The 25934-nt window shown below is 42.3% G+C and overlaps 1 protein-coding gene across 1 annotated transcript in view; it reads left to right on the top strand.

Annotated features, from left to right (window-relative positions):
• GLB1 (galactosidase beta 1) overlaps positions 1-25934 on the top strand; it is a 97921-nt gene that overhangs the window by 67526 nt on the left and 4461 nt on the right. Inside the window, exons 11-15 of the mRNA XM_053599926.1 lie at positions 2994-3068; positions 5948-6037; positions 9930-10043; positions 11537-11668; positions 14098-14346. Of these exons, the coding sequence (XP_053455901.1) occupies positions 2994-3068; positions 5948-6037; positions 9930-10043; positions 11537-11668; positions 14098-14346 (660 nt within the window). The remainder of the gene's footprint in view (positions 1-2993; positions 3069-5947; positions 6038-9929; positions 10044-11536; positions 11669-14097; positions 14347-25934) is intronic.

Below are 25934 nucleotides of genomic sequence, written 5' to 3'. Positions count from 1 at the left end.
ATGCTGGTGCATTCATTTGCATCACCACTGAATATGAATGAACAACCAAGGATGGCCAGTTGAGGACAACTATTAAACGTTCAATAGGGGGCAGCACCTGTTGTTCAAAGGAGTAGGGTGCCAGCCCCATATACCAGAGGTGGTGGGTTCAAACCCAGCCCCGGCCAAAAACTACAAAAAAAAAATAGGAAAGAGACCAGAATGAAACATTGTTTGCAATGACCCAAGAGGTAATAGAGACTTCAGGGGACTAAAGAGATCTTAAGCAAAACAAAAGTATCTAAAAATTTATATCCTTCAGAGAGATTTGACAAGATATTCTATTTATAAAATAACAACAGGGATGCCTTGAAAAAAGAAACTACTGGAGAACAAGAAAAAGTTCTTAGAAATTAAGAATAATCTAGAAGTTAGAACCAGAGTACAGAGATAGAAAGAGGAGAAAGAAAATAAAGTGAGAGATACAGAGGAACAGTCTAGGATGTCCAACTCGTTACTATTGTAAGAAAGGAAAAATGGAAGAAAAGATAGTAAAGAAAAATACAGAATTTTTTTTTTAATTGAAAAGGATCTCTGTACTGCCCAGCATAGTGAATACAAAAAAAGATGTATACCTGGACACACTGTTGGAAAATTTGGGGACTTTGAGAATACAGAGGCTACATGGTTCTAGAGAGAAAAGGCCAGTCCCCTTTAAAGAATCCAGAGTGAAGTCGGCCTGAGCCACACTGGATGAAAGAGGACATTAGAATAATACCTTTGACATTGTGAGAGAAGGTGATTTTCAACATAGAATTCTTTTTTTTAGAGGTGGTCTCATTCTGTCCCCCAGGCAGAATGTCTTTGTTTTGCTTAAGATCTCTTCAGTCCCCTGAATTCTCTGTTACCTCTCTGGTCATTGCTTATTTCGTTCTGGTTTCTTTCCTATTGTAGGTTTTATAGTTGTCCTCAACTGGCCATCCTTGGTTGTTCATTCATATTCAGTGGTGATGCAAAAGAATGCACCAGCATCTGTGTGACCATCTTTATATAACAGTCCTTGCTCCAGTGTACTGGACTGGTTCACCGAGGAGCTTTGTTTTAGGGTGATTTGACGGAGTCAGATGTAATTTGCTCTAGGGTTATTTACATTCTGTCCCCTCAGTGCAGTACCGTGATCATAGCTCACTGCAGCCTTGAAGTCCTGGGCTCAAGTGATCCTCCCATCTCAGTCTCCTGAAAAGCTGGGCCTACAGGTACAAGCCTCCATGCCCAGCTAAATTTTTTTTTTGGTGGGGTCTTGCTATGTTGCTCAGGTTTGTCTCTTGAACTTCTGGACTCAACAGTCCTCCTACTTCACTTCCCAAAGCACTGGAGTTACAAGCATGAGCCCCACCACTCCTGGTCTCACCATAGAATTCTATACCTATCCAAACTAGATCAACTAAGTGTGACAGTTAGAGATCCGGGAAGTTTATCACTTCTTAGGAAGTAATTTGAGATTGTGGTCCCGTGTAATTAGGAAGTCATGATGACCTAGAAATGTGAACTGAAAGCCAGGAGAATAATGAAGGAAGGTCTTAGAATATCAAATACAAAGGAAAGTCTCTTGGAACAGTTAAGAATGAGTTTTCTATGGGGGAAGGAGGTATTTGGAGAAACTTGATACCATTCTTGGAAAGTAGGACTAACCTACAAATTAGTCTAATTTTTTAGACAAAAAAAAAAAAAAAAAAAGGCAATTAGAAACCCCAGGAGTGGGTGAAAAACATAAAAAGCTGAAAAGAGACCAGGTCATCCTAGTATAAACCATTTAGCTATATGGAAAGCAATATTTATGTAATTATAATATGAGCACTGTAGGTTGATTTTGAATTCAGAGTCAATACACAGATGAAGGAAGGACTTATGGCTGCTGGACAGATGATTTTAACTATGACAACGTGAAAGTATAATTGATATAATAAAAGTATACCTGGACGAAGGTGGGAGTAGGGAGGAGAGGTCAGGGAGGGATGTACATAGCCATGTCTTAAAAGGTGTGGACACAAAGGATAATGTCCTAATTGATGAAACTAAGAAATAGAAGTATGAAGATATGATTATTTAAAGCTGCAAAGGTAACCAGTGGAGAAAGTGAAAATATTCATAAATCTGTGTTAGCAAGAAAAGACGATAATCTGGGTGATACAATTGCGTTCTCGTGTATTAAATAAATCAATGACAGTGTTTTAAATTAATCAAACAAGAAGCAGCAGTGCAAGTGTATTATTCAGAGACCAGAAGAAGTCAAACTAGGAATTTTTAAAAAGAGTTGGTCTGGGGCAGCGCCTGTGGCTCAAAGGGGTAGGGCGCCAGCCCCATATGCCGGAGGTGGCCGGTTCAAACCCAGCCCTGGCCAAAAGCTGCAAAAAAAAGACTTCATCTGAGGATTAGAACTTAGAAAAGCAAAGTAGGGAACTATTATGGTACTTTTCATTGTAACAGTTTTTTGTAGTCTTTTTTTAATCATTAGTTTTTATTATTTCTTTTATAAAGAGAGGCCAAAAGAAAGAAAGAAATGAAAAAAAGAAGAAAGGAAGGAAGGAAGAAAGGGAGGGAAGGAGGAAGGAAGGAAAGAATTGGATATTGAGAGATTATAATATAACCTATTTGAAACGACAGATGACCATAGACTTTTCTGATACCTGGGACTTAAACCCACATCTTCTGTCTCTATGAATATGTGTGTGCATGTATTTATATGTTATTCTCGGTACTTGTTTTCTCTTTTATTTTGAAGTCTTTTCTATAATTTTTGGATGGTTCCTTGAGCTTAAAACTCAGATACATAGAAATAAAAGCTTTAGCAGATCCTGTTTTGGAAAAAGTCCCTTTTTCCTTTGCCTTCTCAAAAATCACTAGCACTGTTGTTTGAGTCTTTGACCTTGCTTTTGAAAAATGAATTTTATGTATATATTTCTGAAGATTTAACAGCTTTTTTCTCTTCTCTCATTTTCTACTCTGCTTTATAGTTTGAAAAAATACCAGAAGGTCCTATCCCTCCATCCACACCAAAGTTTGCGTATGGAAAAGTCGCTTTGAAAAAGGTAAGAAAAAAATAGCAAATGTCGAAAGATAGGAGTGAGGAAGTGGAACTTAGCAGCAGTAAGTGAAAGTGCTATGCTGGGGGTTTGTTATTTTTCTGTGAATTTGTTTCTGCGAGCCTGATGGGGTAGGTGATATTTCGGGTAAACAGGGAGATGGAGGAGGGGAGACGGTGCCCATGCTTGAGTGAGAAGATGAGTGATGGCCCCTGAGCGGGAGCTATTGCTTTCTTAGGTCATTCAGGCCATTTTGATTCAGTTATCAGTTGTCAAAAGCAGTGCCAGGAGCCTTGGTGGAAAGGCTCATTGTTGTGGCTTTTCCACAGTTCACCTTTTTAAAAGGGGTTCCCCAAAGTCACAGGCACTTTGATAGGTCTCTGCCCTAAATTGTACATTCCCCTTGATCTTATTTTTATGGTCTGGGGTTTATATGAGACATATAGGGGAAAAAGCTAGAAATTAATCATGAATAGGAGTTAAGAGCAGTATATTCTAGGGAAAGAGGAAAAGAAGAAAGGTTTTGTTTAATAGTCAGAAGGACTGACATAGCCAAATTCAATTTGTTTTGACCTTCTGTATCTTCAGGCTTTCCCCTTTTATAATCCCTAACTCCTACATGTACACATTAACTCACAGGGGGGAAAAACATGAACAGTTACTTATTTCTTAAGAATCTTGATATCCTAAAATAGCATTGTAAGTTTTTTATCTTTAAGCAAAATGCCAAACACGATGATTATATAATTTTTCCACTGGAGAAGCTCTTTGACATTATTGTTGGCTGGTTGAGCTCTTGTAACATTTTCCACCTAGTGTCAGATACATGTGCTACATTCTACAAAGAGTGTAGTCTCTCTGCTTGATAGGAATCTTTCTTTAGATTAACCAGACTTCAGTCACACTTGTGAAGGGAGTACCTTCTACTTGTTCATTGCTGCAGCTACTTAAGGAAAGTGTTGGTTGGTTTGTTGTAGAACTGTGAGAAATTTATTTTTATGCAACAGAAAATAAGCCCAAAGGATCAAAACAACATTGCTAAAACAAAGCTACCTTAGTACCAGAAACACATTCTGTTTACCGTGAAGGAAAACTGGGTGAGCAGAAATGGCTTTTCATTGTCAACTAAATGTGTACAATGTAAGATAACAACTCTGCATGTAACTGGATTGACTTTATGTAGAACATACAGGTGGATATATAGAATACAAGCTTTTACTGTGATTTGAATTCCTTTAGTTGTTTAGGTAAGAAAATACCCATGTGAGTAGCTGGCCTGATGGAATTATAATTAAGATTTTTTTTTCCCCTCTATGCTGCACAAGGTAACCATGGGAATTGCTTATAAGATTCCTAACCAGTAACATGTCATGGAAAGCCCTGGATTTGGGAGCTAAACCTAACTGCAGATCCTGGCTGTGCCTTCACTCAAGTTAGCTTCTCTGAGTCTCCATTTCCTCCTCTATAACATGAGGGCATAATGCCTGCCCTGCTTGGTAGTTGTGAGTGTTCAGTGAGGCTGTGCATGTGGAAGGCTTGGTCTCATCTGGAGTATGTGAACACTCAGTGACTGGTAGCTGCTGTTATTATTGCATCAGAGTAGGTATCCTTGGTGGCTGGAATACACAATCTCTCAGATAGAATATAACAAATATTTATCAAGTGTCTGTTACGTTCTGGAGTGAGCATGGTACCTATCTAACTCTCACACGGCTGACATTCTGGTGAGGAAGACAAAGGTAAACGACTGATAAATGATACAGGCGTGGAAAATATGCTATGATCAAGTTCAGAGACGGGTGAAGTAGCTATGAAGTATTAATGTGACCTAATAGCATATCTAGACTCCGCTTAATGTAATTTGCCTCTAGTTATGATTTTTACTTCCTAGTTAGTTCCCTTGGGGATGATGGAAGAGGCGTTAGAGAGAAGGTAGCCTCTGATCTGTGGCTCTCATTCATGTTAAGGGCCTTTAGAAATCTGAGTAGGTTGTATTTGTATTGCTGAGTAGGTGTATTTGAAATGTTTTTAAGCTACCATCATTTGTATCTTTCATCAGGAGTTAGGGAGGAAAGATGGAGACTTTACATCTTTTATATTTACTGGGATAGATTTGGAGAGCATCTTCCTAAGTATCAGAAGAATGGAAAAGCAAGCATCCTATGTACTCAATACTAATGTGAAACTAGTAGATGAACAACTGCATGCCCACGCAAGAAAAAAAAAACACACAGTTAAATATAAGAGGGGAGGCTTGGTGCCCATAGCTCAGTGGTTATGGCACCAGCCACATACACCAGGGCTAGCGGGTTCGAACCCAGCCCAGGCCAGCTAAGCAACAATGACAACTATATCAGAAAAGTAGTCAGGTGTTGTGGCAGGTGCCTGTAGTCCGAGCTACTTGGGAGAGTCCCAGCTACTGAGGCAAGAGAATCACTTAAGCCCAAGAGTTTGAGGTTGCTGTGAGCTGTGACACCACAGCACTCTACCCAGGGCAACATAGTGAAACTTTGTCTCAAAAAAATAAATTTAAGAGGGGAGGGAGAAGGGGCTGGTAAGTTCACACCTAACTGTTAAGCATAGGGGTATATGGCACACCTCCTGGGTGAAGGGCTGAACTTGGACTTTACCTAACAAGTGCAAAATAATGTAAACTAATTGTTTGTACCCATATATTAATCTGAAAACAAAGAAGAGTTAGGGAGTGCATAGAGAGGACTGAAGGTGACTGGGAAGCAGCATTAAGTGAAATTTGAACAATTTAGTTCTATGTAGGGGTTTGATCAAAGCCACGGATCATCTTTGATAACTTGGAAGCGATGCTCCCCTTTCTGGTCACCAGTGCAGGGAGGCGGAAAGTAAATGCTTCTTTTGTTTCTTTTCAGTTAAAGACAGTGGAGGCAGCTCTGGACATTCTGTGTCCCTCTGGGCCCATAAAAAGCCTTTACCCCTTGAAATTTGTCCAGATGAAACAGGTAGGCCCTCAAAGGTAATGCTTCATCTTTTTATTTTATTTTATTTTTTTATTTTTACATATACATGTTTTTATTAGGTTTCCATTTTTTTGCCTTCACAAAATTAAAAAGGCTTAAAATTTAATAACAATAACAATGTTTAAGATAAGGACCGAAACTAAAACCTCGTAAAGAACAAACGAACGTAAATACATTCAGAAAAGGAATCAGACAATTGCTATATCAAAATATTAAGCAATAATAATAATAATGTAAGGAAAGTAACATTCACATTGTCAAATAAGAGTATGTCTATTATAGAATGCTTTGACTCTGAGACTGTGCTTTCTGCACTGCTTTGGGGTCTCTGTTCTGAGTGAAATAGTAATAATGAGACCCAGCCAGTGAACCCCAGGTCTCCAGGCTCTCTTTAGCTTGAAGTGCTGCTCAGTGGGCTGATCTTTCCTATATTTCCCCTCCACTTCTTATCACTTACGCAGGAAGTGGCTAAACCCGCTTCGACATAATTCTTATACGAGTTACCTGCTGAGTGCACCAACTGATCTAATTAATCTTTATTATTAGCCATCAGTGGAAAATCACTATTTTAATACTCAAAAAAGACAGTTTAATTCCTTGTCTATTCTTACTTGGCTCAATGATATAGGGCTATGTTCTTAGTAGACTGGGTTATTCGAGATTCTTTTTCCTGCTTTTCAAGAGAACAGAGCACATCTTTGTTTTGAGTGTTTTGGATCGGTAGGCACTGCCCCATCTTTATTTTAAAAGTTCTTCCCAACTTTTTATTTCAGAAAATTACAAATACTAAAAAAGTTGCAAGAATAGTACAACAGACATCCATGTCCTTTTCTCCTAAGTTCACTAACTGTTAACAGGTGCTTCACTTGCTTTATTTTTCTCTCCATGTGTGTTATGTAGTCAACTGCTTTGCTTTCTGTGACCAGCTGAGTTAGAGCAGGGGTCCTCAAACTTTTTAAACAGGGGGCCAGTTCACTGTCCCTCAGACCATCGGAAGGCCAGACTATAGTTTAAAAAAAAACAACTATGAACAAATTCCTATGCACACTGCACATATCTTATTTTGAAGTAAAAAAAAAAAAAAAAAAGCAAAAAAAAAGGGAATACAATCACACCGCCACATGTGGCCTGCAGGCCGTAGTTTGAGGACCCCTGAAGAGGATACTATGGCATTCCACCCTAATTACTGCAGCATGTATCTTTCAAGAAAAAGGACATTAAAAAAAAAAAAAAAAGGAAAAGGACATTATCCTACATAACCCACAATAATGATCAATTTACAAAATTTAATGTGGTCGCAATGCAATCCATTGTCTAGTATACATTCTGTGTTATAGTGTCGTGGGTCATTCCACAACTGTCCTTTGGAGCTTTATTTTTTTTTTAACCCAGTTTCCAGTTTGTACTCAAACATTGTGTTTAGTAATGTTATCTCTTTAGTCTTCTTTGATCCAAAACTGTTCCTAAGTCTCATGAACTGTCCCATGACATGGACCTTCACAGAGTTCAGGGTGCTTATAGAGTGTCCCTCACTGATTAGATTCCAACATTGTAGGCATGAGCACAACAAAGGTGATGTGTCCTTCTCAGGGCACAATGTCAGGTGGTCCATGAGGTCACGTGGTCCCTTTGTCGCTATGTTAAACTCGATAACTTCCTTAAGAGCTTAGCTCCAGTTTTTGAAATGGAAGCTTCTTCTGAGTTCTCCTTTTGGATTTTCTGTGTGATTGCATTTTGGAAATAGTGTTAATAATAAAGCAACACAAATAACAGCATATCTAAGCATAGTTTTTTGAACTTTGCCTCTATTTACTATTTTTACACTTGTGATTTTATTTCAATAACTCTATTTTGGGATAAAATGGATAATTAAGCCCCAAACATAAACATTCCATTAACATTATGTAGGATTCTCTCCAGTCTTAGCATACACTTACTGTGCGTGTTTGCCCTTTGCAAGGCCATTGAGCCCTTTCAAATAAGACTGATTGAGAGCCCTTGGAGCCTGGAGAGTGAATTCCAGGTTAATATGTAAACAAGTGTAGCCATTCTTCTTTCTCTGATCTTTGGCCAAGACACTGCTTTTGGGTTGGGCGGGGCTCCCTGGACCTTGGCTATTGCCAGGTCTGGGGCAAGCTTGGAATATTTACATCCAGCCTAACCTGGGAGGGTCAAGCTGCAGGGAGTGGGACGCCGCCTCAGCCACATCTGTGCAAGGAGCACCACTGGCTTCTGCTCCCCTCCTGCAAGCCCTCTGCAAAGTTTGTCCCAGCCTCTGAGTTAGTACTTAGCACTTTGGTTAATTTTCATCAGTAAACCAACAAACAAGAAGCGGAGGAGATCACATATATAGGGCCTAGGAGGGAGGTGTTCTCCGTACTTGAAAGTTTGGCTGATGCTAGTAGCATTTCTTGTGTTTGACTCATTCCTGCAACACAGGAAAGTGCATAAATGTTTTCCTTAATTCTCCAAATGACCTTTCTACTTGCTTAATGTCTATTTCCTTTCTTTCTGGGCCATAAAAGTGGGGGAACTTCTTCTCGGTTCCATGTTGAATTTCTATCTGGATTCATCTAAGAGGAGGACTCTTAGGAGAGAATCCAGATAGAAATCCAGCATAGAACAGAGAAAAAAATCCAAGATTTTGTCACAGCTCACCCTTATTAATGTCTACAACAGGAAGTAAATAGGTGAAGTCAGGCCAGGCATGGGGGCTTCACAATTAAAATCAACAAAGGACTATTCTGTGTAATTAAAAATGTCATGATGCAGCCAGGTGTCATGATGGGGCCGGGCACAGTGGCTCACACCTATAATCCTAGCACTCTTGGAGGCTGAGGCAGGTGGATTGCCTGAGCTCACCAGTTTGAGACCAGCCTGACCAGAGCGAGACCCATCTCTAAAAATAGCCGGGCATTGTGGTGGGCGCCTGTATTCCCAGCTACTTGGGAGGCTGAGACAAGAGAATCACTTGAGCCCCAGAGTTTGAGGTTGCTGTGAGCTATGATACCATAGCACTCTACTGGGGCAACAAAGTGAGACTCTGTCTCTAAATAATAAATAAATAGGCAAGGTCAATAACTAGAATTCTGTGAATGGTGTGCATATTACTGCTGGAGTGGATTGTTCGAGGCTTTCTTTTTAGATGAGGGATGTCAGTGTCTAAAAACATTTTCTAACTTAGGCACAGGTTACACTCTAGTCTTTCAACTGCCTTTTTCTCCCTCTGTTCCTCTACTTTAAACAGTTCTGATTGACTCTTTTCATTAAACTTTTTTATAGAGATAGGGTCTTGCTATGTTGCTCAGGCAGGACTCAAACTCCTGGGCTTAAGCAAACCTTGCACCTCAGCCTCCCTGGTGGGTGGGGCTACAGGTGTGCACCACCACACCCAGCTTGTTGACTCTTGTTTTGTATGTTAGAGCAGATTTAGCCTAAGAACCTGGAGAATGCTGAGCAGACAATTTTATTTCTTGGCTCTGTTGATGTTTGTCTTGTGGTTTTTGTTGTTGGTTTTTCTTGGTTTTGTTTTTTTTCAGTTAACATCCATAACTTTTGAATATAATTGCCTGGGTAATTGACTTAGCCCCCCACCCAGGGTCTAGTTTCTTCTTGTGGGAAAGGGATGCTTGATAAGATACTCTTCAAGATTTCTTACACTTTATTATCATAGTTATTTATGATCTAAAACTTTAAGATTGAATTTTTCTTTTCCTTTTTCAGATTGAATTTTCCTAGAGATGGGGCAAGCGTTTCATTCCTTATGGTTTTTAAAATGTCACTTTCATACAGATCAAGAGTAACCAAGTTCTCGTTGAATGAACAGAATGAACAGCAGGAGTAATATACTTTTCTTTAATCTCTTACTAACCAGTATTTTGGGTTTGTGCTATACCGAACAACACTTCCTCGAGATTGCAACAGCCCAACACCTCTCTCTTCACCCTTCAGTGGAGTCCATGATCGGGCCTACGTCTCTGTAGATGGGGTAAGACTCCTCTGAACTGTGCATTTTTGCCCCACGGGGGATGATTAGTCTGCACATGTTAACTTGGCATTTAGACCTTTGTTCACCACATCAACCTCAGGCTCTGCCCCTCTTCTTGATGTCCCTTAGCTGTGCCCTTCACTTGCTGTGGGGCCTCACTAATTCACCATTTTCCTGGAATACACGCACCTTCCATCTTAACCCTCAGGGTCCCACCCTCTCAGAAGCTTTCTGTGTGTCCCTGCTCCAAAACCGTTCTCCTATGACTGACCCTAGCATGTTACCCTTGCATGCTTTGCTCCTTAGGCAAAGAACATTTCCAGCTCAGTTTTATGCATGCCACTAATCAAAGTGGATTAAACTTTGTGCCTCTATCCTACATGAGAAATTATATTTTGAAAGATTGCTTATGACAATTATCACTAAAATGCACAAAGAACTTTGCTTCATAACAAAGTGAAGATACATTTTAGGATTTCCTCTCCTCCCACTGAAACGATCATACGAAAAAAACACATTAAAAGATTTTCCTGGGCGGCGCCTATAGCTCAGTGAGTAGGACGCCAGCCCCATATACTGAGGGTGGCAGGTTCGAACCCGGCCCTGGCCAAACTGCAACAAAAAAAACAGCCGGGCATTGTAGTGGGCGCCTGTAGTCCGAGCTACTCGGGAGGCTGAGACAAGAGAATCGCCTAAGCCCAGGAGTTGGAGGTTGCTATGAGCTGTGATGCTACAGCACTCTACTGAAGGTGGCAAAGTAAGAGTCTATCTCTCTAAAAAAAAAAAAAAAATTTTTTTTCCTGACCAAGAAAATTTGTTTAGAAAACATGAGGTTCAGATATTTCTATGCTCTTGTAATCAACAGCTTTCACTGTAATGGGAGCAAGTTAAAGATCTAACCTTTTAACTTAGGAATATGTTGCTGATAAGACATCTGCTCCTGTGCTTCATTCTTTTATATAATTTTCGTGGCTAATGCATAATAGCAGATATTTTTGGGGTGAGATTACACAACCTAACTCTCTGATTTTATCTCGTTTATCTGATTAGGTCTCAGCTCTCTATGTTGTTTGGGAGCTGTTTTTTTTTTAATGACTGATTTTTGTGCCGTGAGAACACAAAGCAGTTCCTTTAGTAGGAATCCTTCGCTGGAAATTTGCCTCCATTCTTTTCCATTAAAAATAAATGCACAATTCCTTCTGAACCACAGTTTTATATGAAAAGAAAAAAAAATAAATGCACAGTAAAATATTCAAGGGCAAAGGAAACCAGCCTGGATATTCCCATGCGCTGAGCCGTGTCTGGCAGTTTTCCTAGTTAGGAAGCAGGGATGGGGGACCCTGCCTGTGTCTTGGGCTAAGGAGCTGTCAAAGCATTCCTCGCCAAGTCGGACACTTCAGGCAGGAAGATGAGTGCTCAATTAACAGCATCCTGCTTTTCCCCACTGATCTTCTTGCTGTCAATTCCATTCTCATTTGACCTTGAACCCACAGGTCCCCCAGGGAATCCTTGCGCGAAGCAGTGTGCTCACTCTGAACATAACAGGAAAGGCTGGAGCCACTCTGGACCTTCTGGTGGAGAACATGGGACGTGTGAACTATGGCAAATATATCAAAGATTTTAAGGTAGGTGAGGCCACACTGTTAGGACTGAGAGTTCAAGGGTTAGCAAGATTGTGAGGTTTTGACAGTCTGAGAAATTTTTGTATATCCATTTAAAAACTTTCATATATGTAGTCTTTCCCTCTATCCTATTAACGTAAAGCAGTCTTTACATTATTTTTTATATTCCTAAACTCAATGTTTTTGTTTTTGTTTTTGAGACAGAGTCTCAAGCTGTCACCCTGAGTAGAGTGCCGTGGCGTCACAGCGCGCAGCAACCCCAAACTCCTGGGCATAAGTGATTCTCTTGCCCAGCTTCCCAAGTAGCTGAGACTATAGGTGCCTGCCATAATGCCAGGCTATATTTTTTGGTTGCATTTGTCATTGTTGTTTTAGCTGGCCCAGGCTGAGTTCGAACCCACCAGCCCAGGTGTATGTGGCTGGCACCCTACGCACTGAGCTACAGGCACTGTCTGTTGTTTTGTTTTGTTTTGTTTTGAGACAGAGTCTCAAGCTGTCACCCATGGTAGAGTGCCAGGGCATCACAGCTCACAGCAACCTCAAACTCCTGGGCTTAAGTGATTCTCTTGCCTCAGCCTCCCAGGTAGCTGGGACTACAGGCACCTGCCACAATGCCCAGCTATTTTTTGTGTGTTAAACAACTGTCATTGCTGCTTTAGCTGGCCCAGGCTAAATTCAAACCTGCCAGCCTCAATGTATGTGGCCGGCGCCCTAACCACTGAGCCACGGGCACTGCCAACTCAATGTTTTGATATATGTATACATCGTGAGATGAACATCACAGACAAGCTAGTTAACATCATAGAGGCAATTTGTAAAAGCGCACAAAACGTTTGAAAAGTGAACATTTCCTGATTTGATTTGCAGCCTAGAAGTTGGGTTGTTTTGAAGAGCTGTTTTCCTCCCTAGGGTAATGAGAAAGTTGAGCTTTGCAAACAGAACCTTTCCCTTGTGTTTGAGTTGTTCATCCTGTAGGAAGAAACAGAAGGAGTGTGCCATCCCACGGTTATCTTCCTCTGCTTAAAAATCCCACCCAGCTCACTGAAGGCACTGTTTTGCCAACAGAGCCAGTTGAGTATTCGGTCTGTTCTGTGCTGTGGGTTTGGATGTTGGGGGTTCATCAGTCCATGATGAACTCTGCAATTGTAGAAAGCCCTTTCCCTTAGCACACTGCCCCTCCCCTCTTACTTTTGCCCAGATGTCTAGACCAAATGTATTTTTCTAACAAATATTTTTGAAGCATTATTCAATAAACACGTGTTACCCTCACACTCGCACGAGATGCTCCACAATGTGCTTTGGGGAAAGCGAAGATTTTGTGACGCAGGCTCCCCCCAGGGTAGCTCACCATCTTCCTGAGGACAGAAGAATTCATTGAGGAAACTGTGACACCAGCTAGTCTAAGGCAGGACAGGTGTCTGGGACTACTTCCTGACCCGCTTGGTGGCAGTTGAGAGACAAGGCACAGTTAGGGTACAGCTGTGAGCCAGCCACCTCCAGTGTAAATGTCTCTCTTCTAGTCCTTGTGTTCAGGCCGTCATGAGTGGCCTTCCTGCCTGGCTCTCACTGGCCACACAGACCGTGGAGTAACTAGGAATTGGTTGTGTAGTCTCTGGGTCCCCCGTGCCTGGCAAAGAGCCTGACGCACAGCTGCCTGGTTAATGCTTATCGAATTACTGAATGGCCATTTGAGTGAGACTCGGTATTCAGCGTCCTGCTGGGAGTGGAGAAGATCCATATATATAAGGAAGGAGGAGTTAGATGAGCCGTGCCAGGCTGCCAGACTGTGGGTGCTGCCCAGTTCCCAGCTCCAGTGGAACAACTAGAGCAGCTTCCCAATATACATGTAAGGTTTGCTATCACCATCATTACCCTTCACGTCCTTTCACGGTATCAAAGTTGCCCACTTATGCTACCTGATTTGGTCCTCATGGCAGGTGAGTGGATTCAGGTTGACCATGCCCGTGAGGACCTACTGAGGTGCCCCAGGTCAACACTCACCCCCAGCTATATCCATCACCTGCTTCTGCCCTCGGTAGTTCTCCCGTTCTTCAGATTCCATGTTTCCTCCCATTCTAGCGATAGCTCAGAACCAAATGCTGAAGGCTGGGGAATTCAAAGTCAGACCCTGTGGCAGGCAGTCCCTTTTCTGTTTCTGTAGAAGCAGAAACTCTGGACCTTTTGTGGAGACATCTTGACCTCCAACGGAGAGAGAAAGCTGTGCTTTGGGAAATACATCTCTTTCCAAGGACTTGTGATATTCCCTCAAGCTAAACCTATGTTGCTTTGAGGTCCTATAGTTTGAGTCTCATTTCCTGTCTGTGTTTTGTATACTAGTTTGCTTTTCCCTGGAGTTGAGGGCTGGGATGCAGAGATACATGAAGCCTTTCTCTTTCCCTCCCCAGCTCATTGAACTGTTTCTCTTTTTTCAGGGCTTGGTTTCTAATCTGACCCTTGGCTCCAGTATCCTCACAGGCTGGACAATGTTCCCGCTGAACACTGAGGATGCAGTGCGCAGCCATCTGGGGCTCTGGAGTGGCAAGGATGTCAGGCACCAGGGTAAAGCCCACAGCTCATCTAACTACACGCTCCCAGCCTTTTATGTGGGGAACTTCTCCATTTACAGTGGGATCCCAGACTTGCCCCAGGACACCTTTATCCAGTTTCCTGGATGGACCAAGGTATGTGACCTTATGGGAAGGGTTTGAATTCAAGCTTCAAACATCTGGGTTTTAGTGACCGAGAAAGAATCAAAAACAGCCATTAAGGCCAGATGTGGCACACCTATAGTCCCAGTTACTCGGGAGGCTGAGGCAGGATTGCCTGAGCCCAGGAGTTAAGAGGTCGATGTGAGCTATGAAGATGCTACTACACTCTAGCTCAGATAACAAAAAATAAGACCCTGTCTCAAAAAAAAAACTTCTTAAAATTTGTTCGAGGTCACATGGATATCAAGTGGTATATCTAGAATGAACCTACATGATCTCATTTAAAACTTCATACTCCTAATTCTTCATCATGTCTCACCTGGCTTAGTTAAAACATAAACCAGGGCTGGACTTTAGTGGCCCACATCTGTAATCCTACCACTTTGGAAGGCTGAGGTGAGCAGATCCCTTGAGACCAGGAATTCAAGACCAGGCTGAGCAAGAATAAGACCCCATCTATATAAAAGATAGAAAAATTAGCTGGTCATGGTGGCTCATACCTATAGTCCCAGCTACTCAGGGGACTGAGGTAGGAGGATCGCTTCTTGAGCCCAAGGAGCTCAAATCTGCAGTGAACTGTGATGATGTCACTATAGTGTAACTCAGATGGCGGAATGAGACCCTGCCGCTAAATTAATTAATTAAAATAAAAATATTTGATCTTCAAAAGACATTAAGAAAGTGGAAATCTAAGCCACAGACCTGGAGAAAATAATTTTTAAATCCTGTATCTAACAAAAGATATGTATCTAGAATATGTAAAGAATTCTTATGACTCAATAATAGGCACACAGCCCAATCCAAAAGCAGGCAAAGAACTTGAATAGACATTTGACCACAGAAAGTATACAACTGGTTAATATGTACATGAGAAGATGCTTAATGCCCAACATAATTAATGGAAATGCAAGAAAAAAACAGAATGAAATACAACTTCACACCCAAGGAAGGAAGTGGGTGGGGCCTTGGTGTGTGCCACACCTTCTGGGGGCAAGACATGATTGCAAGAGGGATTTCACCTAACAAATGCAATCAGTGTAACCTGGCTTATTGTACCTTCAATGAATCCCCAACAATAAAAAAAAAAAAAAGAATGAGGGACAGTCAAATGTTGGCAAGGATATGGAGCAAATGGAAGGAATCTTCCATTTGCCTTCTTGGTAGGAATGTAAGATGGTACAAACATTTTGGAGCATAATTTGGCAGGTTCTTCCAGGGTTAAATACAGGGTGGCCATAAAGTTCATGTGTAATTTAAAATAGTTATAGCCACCCTGTATAGGACCCAGCAATTACACTCTTAGGTCTATACCCAAGAGAAAGGAGAACACATATAAATACTTATATGCAAATATACAGTATTATTCACAGAAGTATTATATATACCCTGTTTCCTCAAAAATAAGACATCCTCTGAAAATAAGACCTACTTACAGGAAAGATAAGACGTCCCCTGAAAATAAGACCTAGCGCATCTTTGGGAGCACACCTTAAAATAAGACACTGTCTTATTTTCGGGGAAACAGGGTAGTAATGTCGTTCATAATAACTACAACTGGAAATACAGTAGAGCCTCTGTGAGTTAATCAGCCAAGGGACTGTAACAAACTGGTCAGCATACAGAGGTGGTTAACAAAAAGAACTAGGCCTACTGTACTGTGGTGCATGTCTGATCTATGAAAATTAGGTCAACTTAAGGAGGTGGTTAACATAGGGAGGCGGTCAGCTATGGAGGTCCTCCTGTAATTCAAATGTCCACCAAATGATGACAAAATGTGGTATATCCATGAATGGAATGCTAGTTTCAGTAAAAAGGAACAGAGTACTAATATGTGCCACAACATAGATGAATCCAGAAAACATTATGCAGAGTAAAAGAATCCAGACACAAAGGGCCACGTATTATATGACTCCGTGTATATGAAATATTCAGAAAAGGCAAATCTATAAAAACAGAAAAATGAATGCTTGCCTAGGGCTGAGAGAGGAATGGAGAGGGGCTGTAAGTGGGTATGGGGTTTCTTTGGGAGTGTTGGAAATGTTATAAAATTGTAATGGTTGCACAGTCTTCTAAAATTCATGTACTTGTTTTGTCCCCCTCACATGGTAATCTTGGTGAATATACATCTGGAGTTTGTAGCTTTGATATCCTCTCTCTGGGCACGTGTTTCCATCCCCCAGCTTTCATGCCTACCAAGCTGCTCTTCGATCTTACTAATGACCTGAAACTCTCCACCATTGAGGCCACAGTTCCTCCTCTCCTGCCTAGTGGTCACCATTGTCCTTTTTTAATAACCTCCAGTCCACTTGTCCCCTTGTTTTTCCATTCCCTCCCTTGCTCATCTTCTAGTTTAAAGGGGTCCAGCATTGGCCCTCTCTTCACCACTCCTGAGCTCTACTGGAGGACCTGTCCAGTGCACTCATCATGGCCATGATGCCCTCCCAGCCTCCCACCTCCAGAAGCCCTTGGTCTCTCTCTGCTGCCTTCCCAGCCTTGACACCCTTCTGAAGCCACCTTCTCTCTCTCCCCACCCCCTCCACTGAAGACTCCTCCTGACTGCTATCAGGTATAACTCCTTTGTTTCTTCAGCTTCCTGTCAGACTTATCTCTCTGCCTCGCCCTCACTTCCTGCCCAGTGGCCTCCAGCAGGACCTCTGAGCTCTGAATCCCCTCCCCACCTTCTTCCTCTAGGCCAAGATCCTGTTCTCATATTTCCTCTACCTGCATCCTCTCAGCTTTTTTATCTGTCTGCCAACTCCCATTTTGTAGCCAAAAAGTGATTAACTAGAGGCTCTAGGGGCTAAAAACAAAGTAAAGCCCTCCCTGCGTCTTCCCCCTTTTGCTAGTAAGCACCCTCTTGTTCCCTCCCCCCCCCCCCTTCTTCTGTAGTAGAAGCAAAGGTGCAGAAATGGCAAAGTGTGTGACATTTTGGAGGTCGGAGGTGGTTCACCCTGGCTAGGTCATGAAGGTGCCACGTCCAAGAGTGGCCACAACACAAGCATTCTGCTCAGCACTTCATAGGCACTTTCTCCTTGTTCATCAAAAGAGACACATGTGGTAGGTTGTCCTGTTACTGTCTGCAGTTCACAAATGAGCAGCTGAGACTTAGAAAGCTAAATGACTCGACGAATTATAGAAGCACCCACTGGAACAGGTATCTGAGCCCCAAGTGTGTCTTGAAGGCCCACGTGAAAAGGCAGGCAGCATTGTACGGGGCCTAAAGGCTGATGAGGAGCTTGTGCTGATTATCTAGGCAGGAGCTCCTTACCTATTTGGTCAGGCTGATGAATACTCTGCATCTTTATGCTTGAAAAGTTTATATACATACAGTATCTGTCAATTTGTCAGAGAGTTGAAGCCTCCCCAAAGCCCATCTAAAATGTATGTTCACTCAAAAGTGTGTACCCAAATGTGCACAGCAGCATTGTTAGTAATTGTCAGAAGAGGGAAACAGCCCAATGTCCATTAGCTGATGAATTTGGATAAGCACAATATGCTACTTCCATACAATGGAATGTTATTTGGCAATAAAAGGAAATGAAGTACTTATACACGGTACAACATGAAAGAACCTTGAAAATGTTATGCTCAGTGAAAGAAGCCAGTCCCCAAAGACCATGTGTTGTGTGACTCCACTTATATGAAATATAAGATTTCAGTGGTTGCCTGAAGATTTGTGGTTGCCTAGAGCACAGGAAGAGGAGTGTTGGGGGAGATAGACTGAAAGTGTCTCTTTTAGGGATGATGAAAATACTCTAAAATTTACTTTCGTACTGTTAGCTCTGTCGTAGACTAAAACCTGCTGAATCGTGTAGTATGTGAGTTATATCACTTTTTTTTTTTTTTTTTTTGAGACAGAGTCTCACTCTGTCACCCTGGGTAGAGTGCTGTGGAGTCATCCCTCACAGCAACCTCAAACTCTGGTGTCAAGAAATCCTCCTGCCTCAACTTCCTGAGTAGCTGGGACTACAGATGCCCATCACAACCCCTAGCTGGTTTTTCTACTGTTAGTAGAGATGGCATTTCTCTCTTGCTCAGGCTGGTTTTGAACTGCTAAGCTCAGGCAGTCTACCCACCTTCGCCTGCCAAAGTGCTAGGATATAATAAAAAAACAAACAAACAAACAAAAAAAACATAGTAAAGGGCTGAAAAATTCCCTTATTTTACCTATTCTTGCATCTTGCTTTTGAATATTTCTTTGTAAGCCTGCACGTGGCTCACACCTGTAATCCTAGTACTCTGGGAGGCCAAGGTAAGAGGATTGCTTGAGTCAGGACTTCGAGAGGAGCCTGAGCATGAGTGAAACCTCATCTCTATTAAAAAAAAAAAAAAAATAGAAAAAATAGCCTGGCATTGTCATGGGCATGAGGTTGCTGTGAGCTATGATAATTCCATGGCATTCTAGCCTGGGCAACAGAGCAAGACTCTTTTTCTCAAAAAAAAAAAAAAAAAAATAGAATATTTCTTTACCTTCTTAAATAGAATATATGGGACTTTTAAAATGCTGTCAGTGTTAATCATTTGTTCTCAAGGGGAGATGGAGATATGGACAGACTATAGGAGGACCGGATTTGGGCCATGGAGAGTGGAAAATTGCTGGGAAAGGTTTGATCTTCCTCAATGGAGTAGGACATGTGTCCAGAGGGATTGACCTTTTCAAATGTGTGATATAATAAGAAACATATTTGGCCTTTATTTCAGTTCTAGACTAATAGAACCCTTGGAATTTTCTGAATGGTAGGAATGTCTTTTGTTATTCATAACATGCCCCTTTCAGTCCTCACACCTGTAATCCTAGTACTTTGGGAAGCTGAGGGGGAAGGATCATTTGAGGACAGGAATTGAGGAGACCAGACTGGGCAACATGGTAAGTCCTTCATCTCTGCAAAAAGTTTTAAAATTTAGCCAGATATTACAGTAGCTGCCTGTAGTCCCAGCTAATCAGGAGGCTGAGGCAGGAAGAGTGCTTGAGGAGTTGGAGATTGCATTAAACTATGATCATGCCACTGCGTTCCAACCTGGGTGATGGAGTAAGACCCCCATCTCAGAGAAAGAAAAAAAAAAAAAAAGCCTTTTACAATAACACATGAGTTGATATCCATGAGGTGATTTAGGATGAAGCCCCTAGATAGCTTTAGGGTAGGGACTAGTCACCAGAAAGACCAAGTGATTAGTGGGTTAGAACTTTTAGTTTCACCCCCTGACCTAGGGGAAGAGAAGAACTGGAGAAGGAGCTCTATAAAAACTCTTAAATGAGTTTCAGAGAGCTTCTGCATGGGTGAATACATAGAGGTACTGGAAGGATGGTTTGCCTAGAGAGGGCACAGACGCTCCATGCCAGCCCGTCCCCAAATCACTTGCCCTAGGCTTGTCTTCCATTTGGTTCTTCCCAGTTTGTGTCTTTTATAGTAAATCAGTAAATATAAGTAAAGCATTTTCCTAAGTTCTGTGAGGCATACCAAATTATCAAACATGAGGAAGCGGTTGTAAGAATCTCCAATTTATAGCCGGTTGGTCAGAAGTATAGGTGGTCTAAGACGTGCACTGGCATGTGAAGTGGGGGAGTCTTGTGGGACTGAGCCCTTCATTTCATGGAATCTGTCTCTGAATCTAGGTAGATAGTGTCCGAATTGAATTGTTGGATACTCAGCTGGTGTTCAGAGAATTGTCTGGTGTCAGAAAAACACCCCAGAAAGGGTAAGTAAAGGGGGGGATAGAAAATCCAGTTGAAGAGATGATTTTGTGGCCTCATCAACCAAGGAGTTTGGATGTTATTTTGAGAATGTTGTAGGTTAGAATGAGAGGGAAGTTTTATGCATTGAAATGGTACACTCAGACAGGGCAACAGTGTGTGGGGTGTACCAGGGAGGGGAAGTACTTGATGACTGGCTGTTGAGTATGTGAACACTGTGGAGAAGGACCCTGCTAGTGGGGAAGACACCATAATTTCAGATAGTTAATTAGGAAGAAAATAAAGGGGATAATGTGAGACAAAGTAAGCTGTGGGAGATGAAGATGTTGCTAGTTTATGTGGTGTATTAGCTAGTTATTGCTGTGTAACAAATTCTCTTAAGCCTCATAGCTTTAGACAGCAATAAACATTTATTATCTTCACAGTTTCTGTGGATCAGGAATTTGGGACTGGTTTGGCTGGGTGATTCTGAATCAGGATTTTTCATGAGTTTACAGTATGGAGGCTTGCCTGGGGCTGCAGGATCTACTTCCAAGGTGGCTCCTTGTGTGATCGGCCATTTGGTGCTGGCTGTTGGTAAAAGGCCCCAGTTCTTTCCCACATGAGCCTCTCCACAGGCTGCTTGAGTGTCCTCATGACATGACAGCTAGCTTTTTCCAGAGGGAGTAATCCAGCAAAGAGAGAGGCAGCCACAAACTATCTTTTATTTATAACAGTCTCAGAAGTCACACAATGTCACTTCTGTCACATGTCCCTTGGTTAAAAGAGAATTGTTAAGGTCTAGTCTCTATTCATGGTATGGGAATTAGTTTCTGCCTTTTTGAAGGAGAAATGTTGAAGAATTTACGGGCATATTTCAAAACTACCACACATAGGGTGGTCAAGGGATGCTTCAAGAAGAGGTGATGGTTGAATGAGACCTGAAGGGTAAGACCGAGTCATCCACGTGAAGAGCTGGAGGAAGAACTTTCCAGGACCAGGGAGCAATGGGTGAAAGGTCCAGAGAAAGAAAGATCTGGGGAGCAAGAGGGAGAGTGTGGGAGATGAGAAGATGGGGGTGGGGGGACACAGCATCAGGTGATGTGAATGAGGAGTTGTGCTTCTGTTTGATATTAAACAGGGAGTGAAAGAACTGATTGACATTTAAAAGATCACTTCTGCAGTGGAGATTAGATTATAGTAGGGCAAGCTGGGATCCCTGATGAGAAGCTATTGTAGTCATCCTGAAAGAAATTGTGGATTTGGATGTTGACTGAGAAGTGCAAGATTTGTAAAGAAGAGAAAAGGGAAGATCTGCTGAAGGATCAGGTGTAGGGTTTGAGAAAAAGAAGCGTTTAGGAGGACTCCAAAGTTTTTGGCCTAAGGAACTAGAGAGATGGAGTTAGGGTTAGGATTTCTGAGGTGAGGAAGACTAGAGGAAAGCAGGTGGTGGTCAGAAGCTCTGTTTGGGGCATGTTCATCTCAAGTACTTACTGATCATCAAGGAGGAGCTGCTTTCTCTTGGTCATCAAAGAAGTGGCCATAAAGTCTGGAAACAGCAAAAACATAAAATAAATAAAATTGCATTCAATTCAATGAGATATTATGTCATCTGTTTCCAGACTCAATGACCATCCTCTAGAAGTCCTGTTACTCTTGAGTCCAAACATTAGTCTGTACAAGTCAGGAGGTGAGTTAAAATGTAAGTTAAAGGTACGTGTGCAGTGCTTGTTATGGGAATGCAGAACTGGCTCTGGAGCTGTTAGGAAAAGGATCCAACTAGTGAGACTAACTCCTCTGAATGGAGGGAAGAGGTAGAAATGACTCTCCTGCTCCCCTACTCTTCTGGAGCTGCTCTTGCCAAGGCCATTAGCAGCAACATGGTGATACGTTCCCCAGGCGTTCTTCAGGCCTCGTGTTACTTGACCTCTTGGCAATTTCTGACATGAATAACCAAACTCTTCTCCTGACTTATGTGACCAAACTCTTCTCCTGACTTATGTGACCAAACTTCTTCTGGTCTTTGTTTCTTCTGAGATTTCTCTTTCAGCTTCTGTTTTGCAGTCCTTAGGAATTTGTTCTGCTTTTTGTGTGCATGTGTGTGGTGTCATAGCTCGCAGCAACCTCAAACTCTTGGGCCAACCAATCCTCCGGCCTCAGCCTCCTAAAGACGCAGTCTTACTTTTGCTCAGGCTGGTCTCTAACTCAGTTCAAGCAATCAACCCACCTCGGCCTCGCACAGTGCTAGGATTATATAGGCATGAGCCACTACACCCAGGTTCTTCTTGCACTTGTGAGGAAAGTCATTCTCTCAGATGTGCTGGGCATGCCCAAATATCCATTTCCAGCTCAGCTCTTACAAGCTCTGGAGCACCACCTCCTACAGCCAGTGCGGGCCTATCATTGGGGGTCTCATAAGCACCACTAACCTGATAGGCATAAAACAGAACTCTTCCTCCTGACCCCTGAAAGGTGTTCTGTTGCCGGAGAAGTTGATCCAGGGAGGAAGAATGGAACTGGGACTTGAGTGTAGCAGTAGGAATGAAGGAGAAGGCCCAGCTGTGGGAAACACTCGCTGGCGCATTCGAGAGCTTCCTGTAGGCCAGTGACGGTGCTGAGCGCTCTCAGTGCCTTTTCACTTAGTCGTTCACAGCAGTTCTGAGAGAGGCACAGACATGGCTCTGTGGGGCAGGAGCCCTAACAGGATTTGGTGATTGGTTAGGGAAAGAAGAAATGACTAGTAGAACATGACACTACAGTTTTTAACCTGAGTTCATAAACATTATTTACTTTCCTGAAAAGTGTTAATAGCATGCCTAAGCACCTGTTGCCACAAAGATGTGTATCATTTAGCTTTTGATGTATAACAAGCCACCCCAAACTTAGTGGTTTAAAACTAGCACATGATTTTTGAGTATTGGCAGACAAGGTGGTTCTTCTGCTGGTCTCGGCTGGGCATGACTACCTGGGTACAAAGAAGATGAGCGCCTGGCTCTCTCATCACACAGCAAGCTCATGATTGGGTGGGGTTCCAAGAAAGAAGGAAATGTGCAGACTTGTTAAGGCCCAAGTCAATTTACATGTCCCCTCTTCTGCAATTTTGGGCCAAAACAAGTCTCTACACAAGCCAGATCCAAGGAATGGAGAAACTAGATTCTCCTTCTTGCTAGAAGGAGCTGCAAATAATTATGACCACTTTTTCAATGTGCCACAGGATCTACCTGTAATGACCCTACTTTTGTTTTCAATTTTAAGCTTTTTTTTTTTGCAATTATGCTTACCTCCTACAAGAGCTGCTATTTCCATCTAATTCACTGTTTCTAGTCACAAGTCATACGAACTTGGAAACTAGATAAGCAGAATTCTGTCAACAATTATATATTAATTTCACAACAACCCTTGTTAGACATGTGTATAAATGGGTAAAGAGGCTCTGAATGAAAGAGAGGCTCTTATAAATTTTAATTCACTCGCTTTGTAACAAATATTACACAGCTGCCCTGCGGTAAGCTTTGCTTACCAGTTCTCAGCTTGGTTCCGGGTATGTGAGGGGGCTTGGTGGCTGTTGTCAGATAAGGTCTTACACTAAAACAATAAACCGATGATGGATGATGTTGGGAGTTGAGAAGGAAAAGGGATTTTTATTTGTGTTGTGATGAGATGCGATTCATCTTTTATGATATTACTTTATGCATTTGATAGCTTCAATTCTGTTTGGGTCTGTCCCCAAATACAAAGAAGACACAGAGTTATTTAACTGTATTACTCTAAGACGAAGGAGGAAGCAAAGGAGTATGGTTTGCATGAGCTGCAGAGCCCTTGGGGTCCTGAAGGAAGGGGAGAAAGAGTTTTCTCCTGTGTACTTCACTGAGATCTATTTAACATCTTTTCTCTAAGCAAGCCCCCCCACTATTTTATGGGGGCTTTGTTGTTGTTGTTGTTTTACTTTGTTGCCCTTGGTAGAGTGCTGTGGCGTCACAGATTACAGCAACCTCCAACTCCTGGACTTAGCCGATTTTCTTGTCTCAGCCTCCCGAGTAGCTGGGACTACAGGCGCCCACCACAACGCCCGGCTGTTTTTTGTTGCAGTTTGGCCGGGGCCAGGTTCGAACCCGCCACCCTCAGTATATGGGCCGGTGCCCTATCCACTGAGCCACAGGCGCCGCCCGTTTTGCTGTTGTTTTGATTCTCCTTTTTCTTTTTTGGTTCTCCCACGTTAGCATCCAGTAATATATAATACATGAGCGAAGTATGAAAAGGCCTTTTAACCTTGGGAACTGGATTTTATCTTTTATGTTGTGAGTCCTGTAAGTGTCTAAAGGTCTTTAGAGTCAACATTCAACCTCAGCTTTTTGTTGTTTTGAAAAGAACTCCTGAAAATTTTTGAAAAATTTTAAACTATGACTTAAAAACAGTATTGAAACTTTTAAATTCTTATGAGAAGATTGTATTTATCCAGATAATTTTAAACAGACAGACACGCACACACACAATCTAATCTGTCTGATCAATGAAGAAGTAGGTCAGGCGTTTCCGGGAATCTCACATTTATTAAAACTACTACTATCTCCTGGGTGATAATAGCAAAGGCTTGGGAGTCTGCCAGAAGTCAAGCCATGGTCAGAGAAAGTCAGACTTTATCATGGAACTATTTTAGCAGGGGCTGCCCCGGGAAGCCCCAGAAACCACTCTGTAAATGCTTGGTCCCAGTGGGGCTCATTTCATTTGGAGTATGTTTTTCGGGCGGCACCCATAGCTTAATAGGTAGGGCACCAGCCACATACACCAGGGCTGGCGGGTTCAAACCCATCCCGGTCCAGCTAAAATAGCAATGACAACTGCAACAACAACAACAACAAAAAAAATAGCCAGGCGTTGTGGCAGGCGCCTGTAGTCCCAGCTACTTGGGAAGCTGAGGCAAGAGAATCGCTTAAGCCCAGGAGTCTGAGGTTACTGTGAGCTGTGACACCATGGCACTCTACCCAGGGCTACAGCTTGAGTCTCTGTCTCAAAAAAAAAAGCATATATCTTTCTGGGTATGGCAGCTCATGCCTGTAATGCTAGCATGGGAAGAGGCTGAGGTGGGAAGATCACTTGAGGCCAGGAGTTTAAGACTAGTCTGGGCAAGAGCAAGACCCTGTCTTTACAGAAAATAGAAAAATTAGCCAGGCATGGTGGTGCCTGCCTGTAGTCCCAGCAAGTTGAGAGGCTGAGGCAGGATTGCCCAGGAGCTTGAGGTTGTAGTGAGCTGTGATGATGCCACTGCACTCTAGCCCAGTATATAGAACAAGACTCTGTCTCAAAAAAAAAAAAAAAAAAAAAATATTAAATTTTAAGCCTTTTTAATTCTGTGAAGGCAAAAGTGGAAACCTAATAGAAACATGTATATGAAAAAAAAAGGTATCCCTTTTGGGCGGCGCCTGTGGCTCAGTGAGTAGGGCGCCAGCCCCATATACAGGGTGGCAGGTTTGAGCCCGGCCCCAGCCAAACTGCAACAAAAAAATAGCCAGGCATTGTGGCGGGTGCCTGTAGTTCCAGCTACTCAAGAGACTGAAACAAGAGAATCGGCTAAGCCCAATTCTCCAGAGCTGGAGGTTGCTGTGAGCTGTGACGCCACGCACTCTACCAAAGGCAAGAAAGTGAGACTGTTTCTACCAAAAAAAAAAAAAAGGTATCACTTTTAGATCATATTCACCACATGTGCATATCCCTTACCCCCAGTAATTTCAGCATAACTTTTTAAAGAGAAACAAAAATCAAAGTATATATGTTTTTTAAAAAGATTTTTTTTTTAAGTTATATTCTTTCAAAGTATTTTTCTAGCTTACTTTTTTTTTTTGTGTGTGGTTTTTGGCCGGGGCCGGGTTTGAACCCACCACCTCCGGCATAT

The sequence above is a fragment of the Nycticebus coucang genome, chromosome 8 (assembly GCF_027406575.1).
Source record: "Nycticebus coucang isolate mNycCou1 chromosome 8, mNycCou1.pri, whole genome shotgun sequence".
NCBI lineage: Eukaryota > Metazoa > Chordata > Mammalia > Primates > Lorisidae > Nycticebus > Nycticebus coucang.
This window is presented reverse-complemented; position numbering and strand designations above follow the sequence as displayed.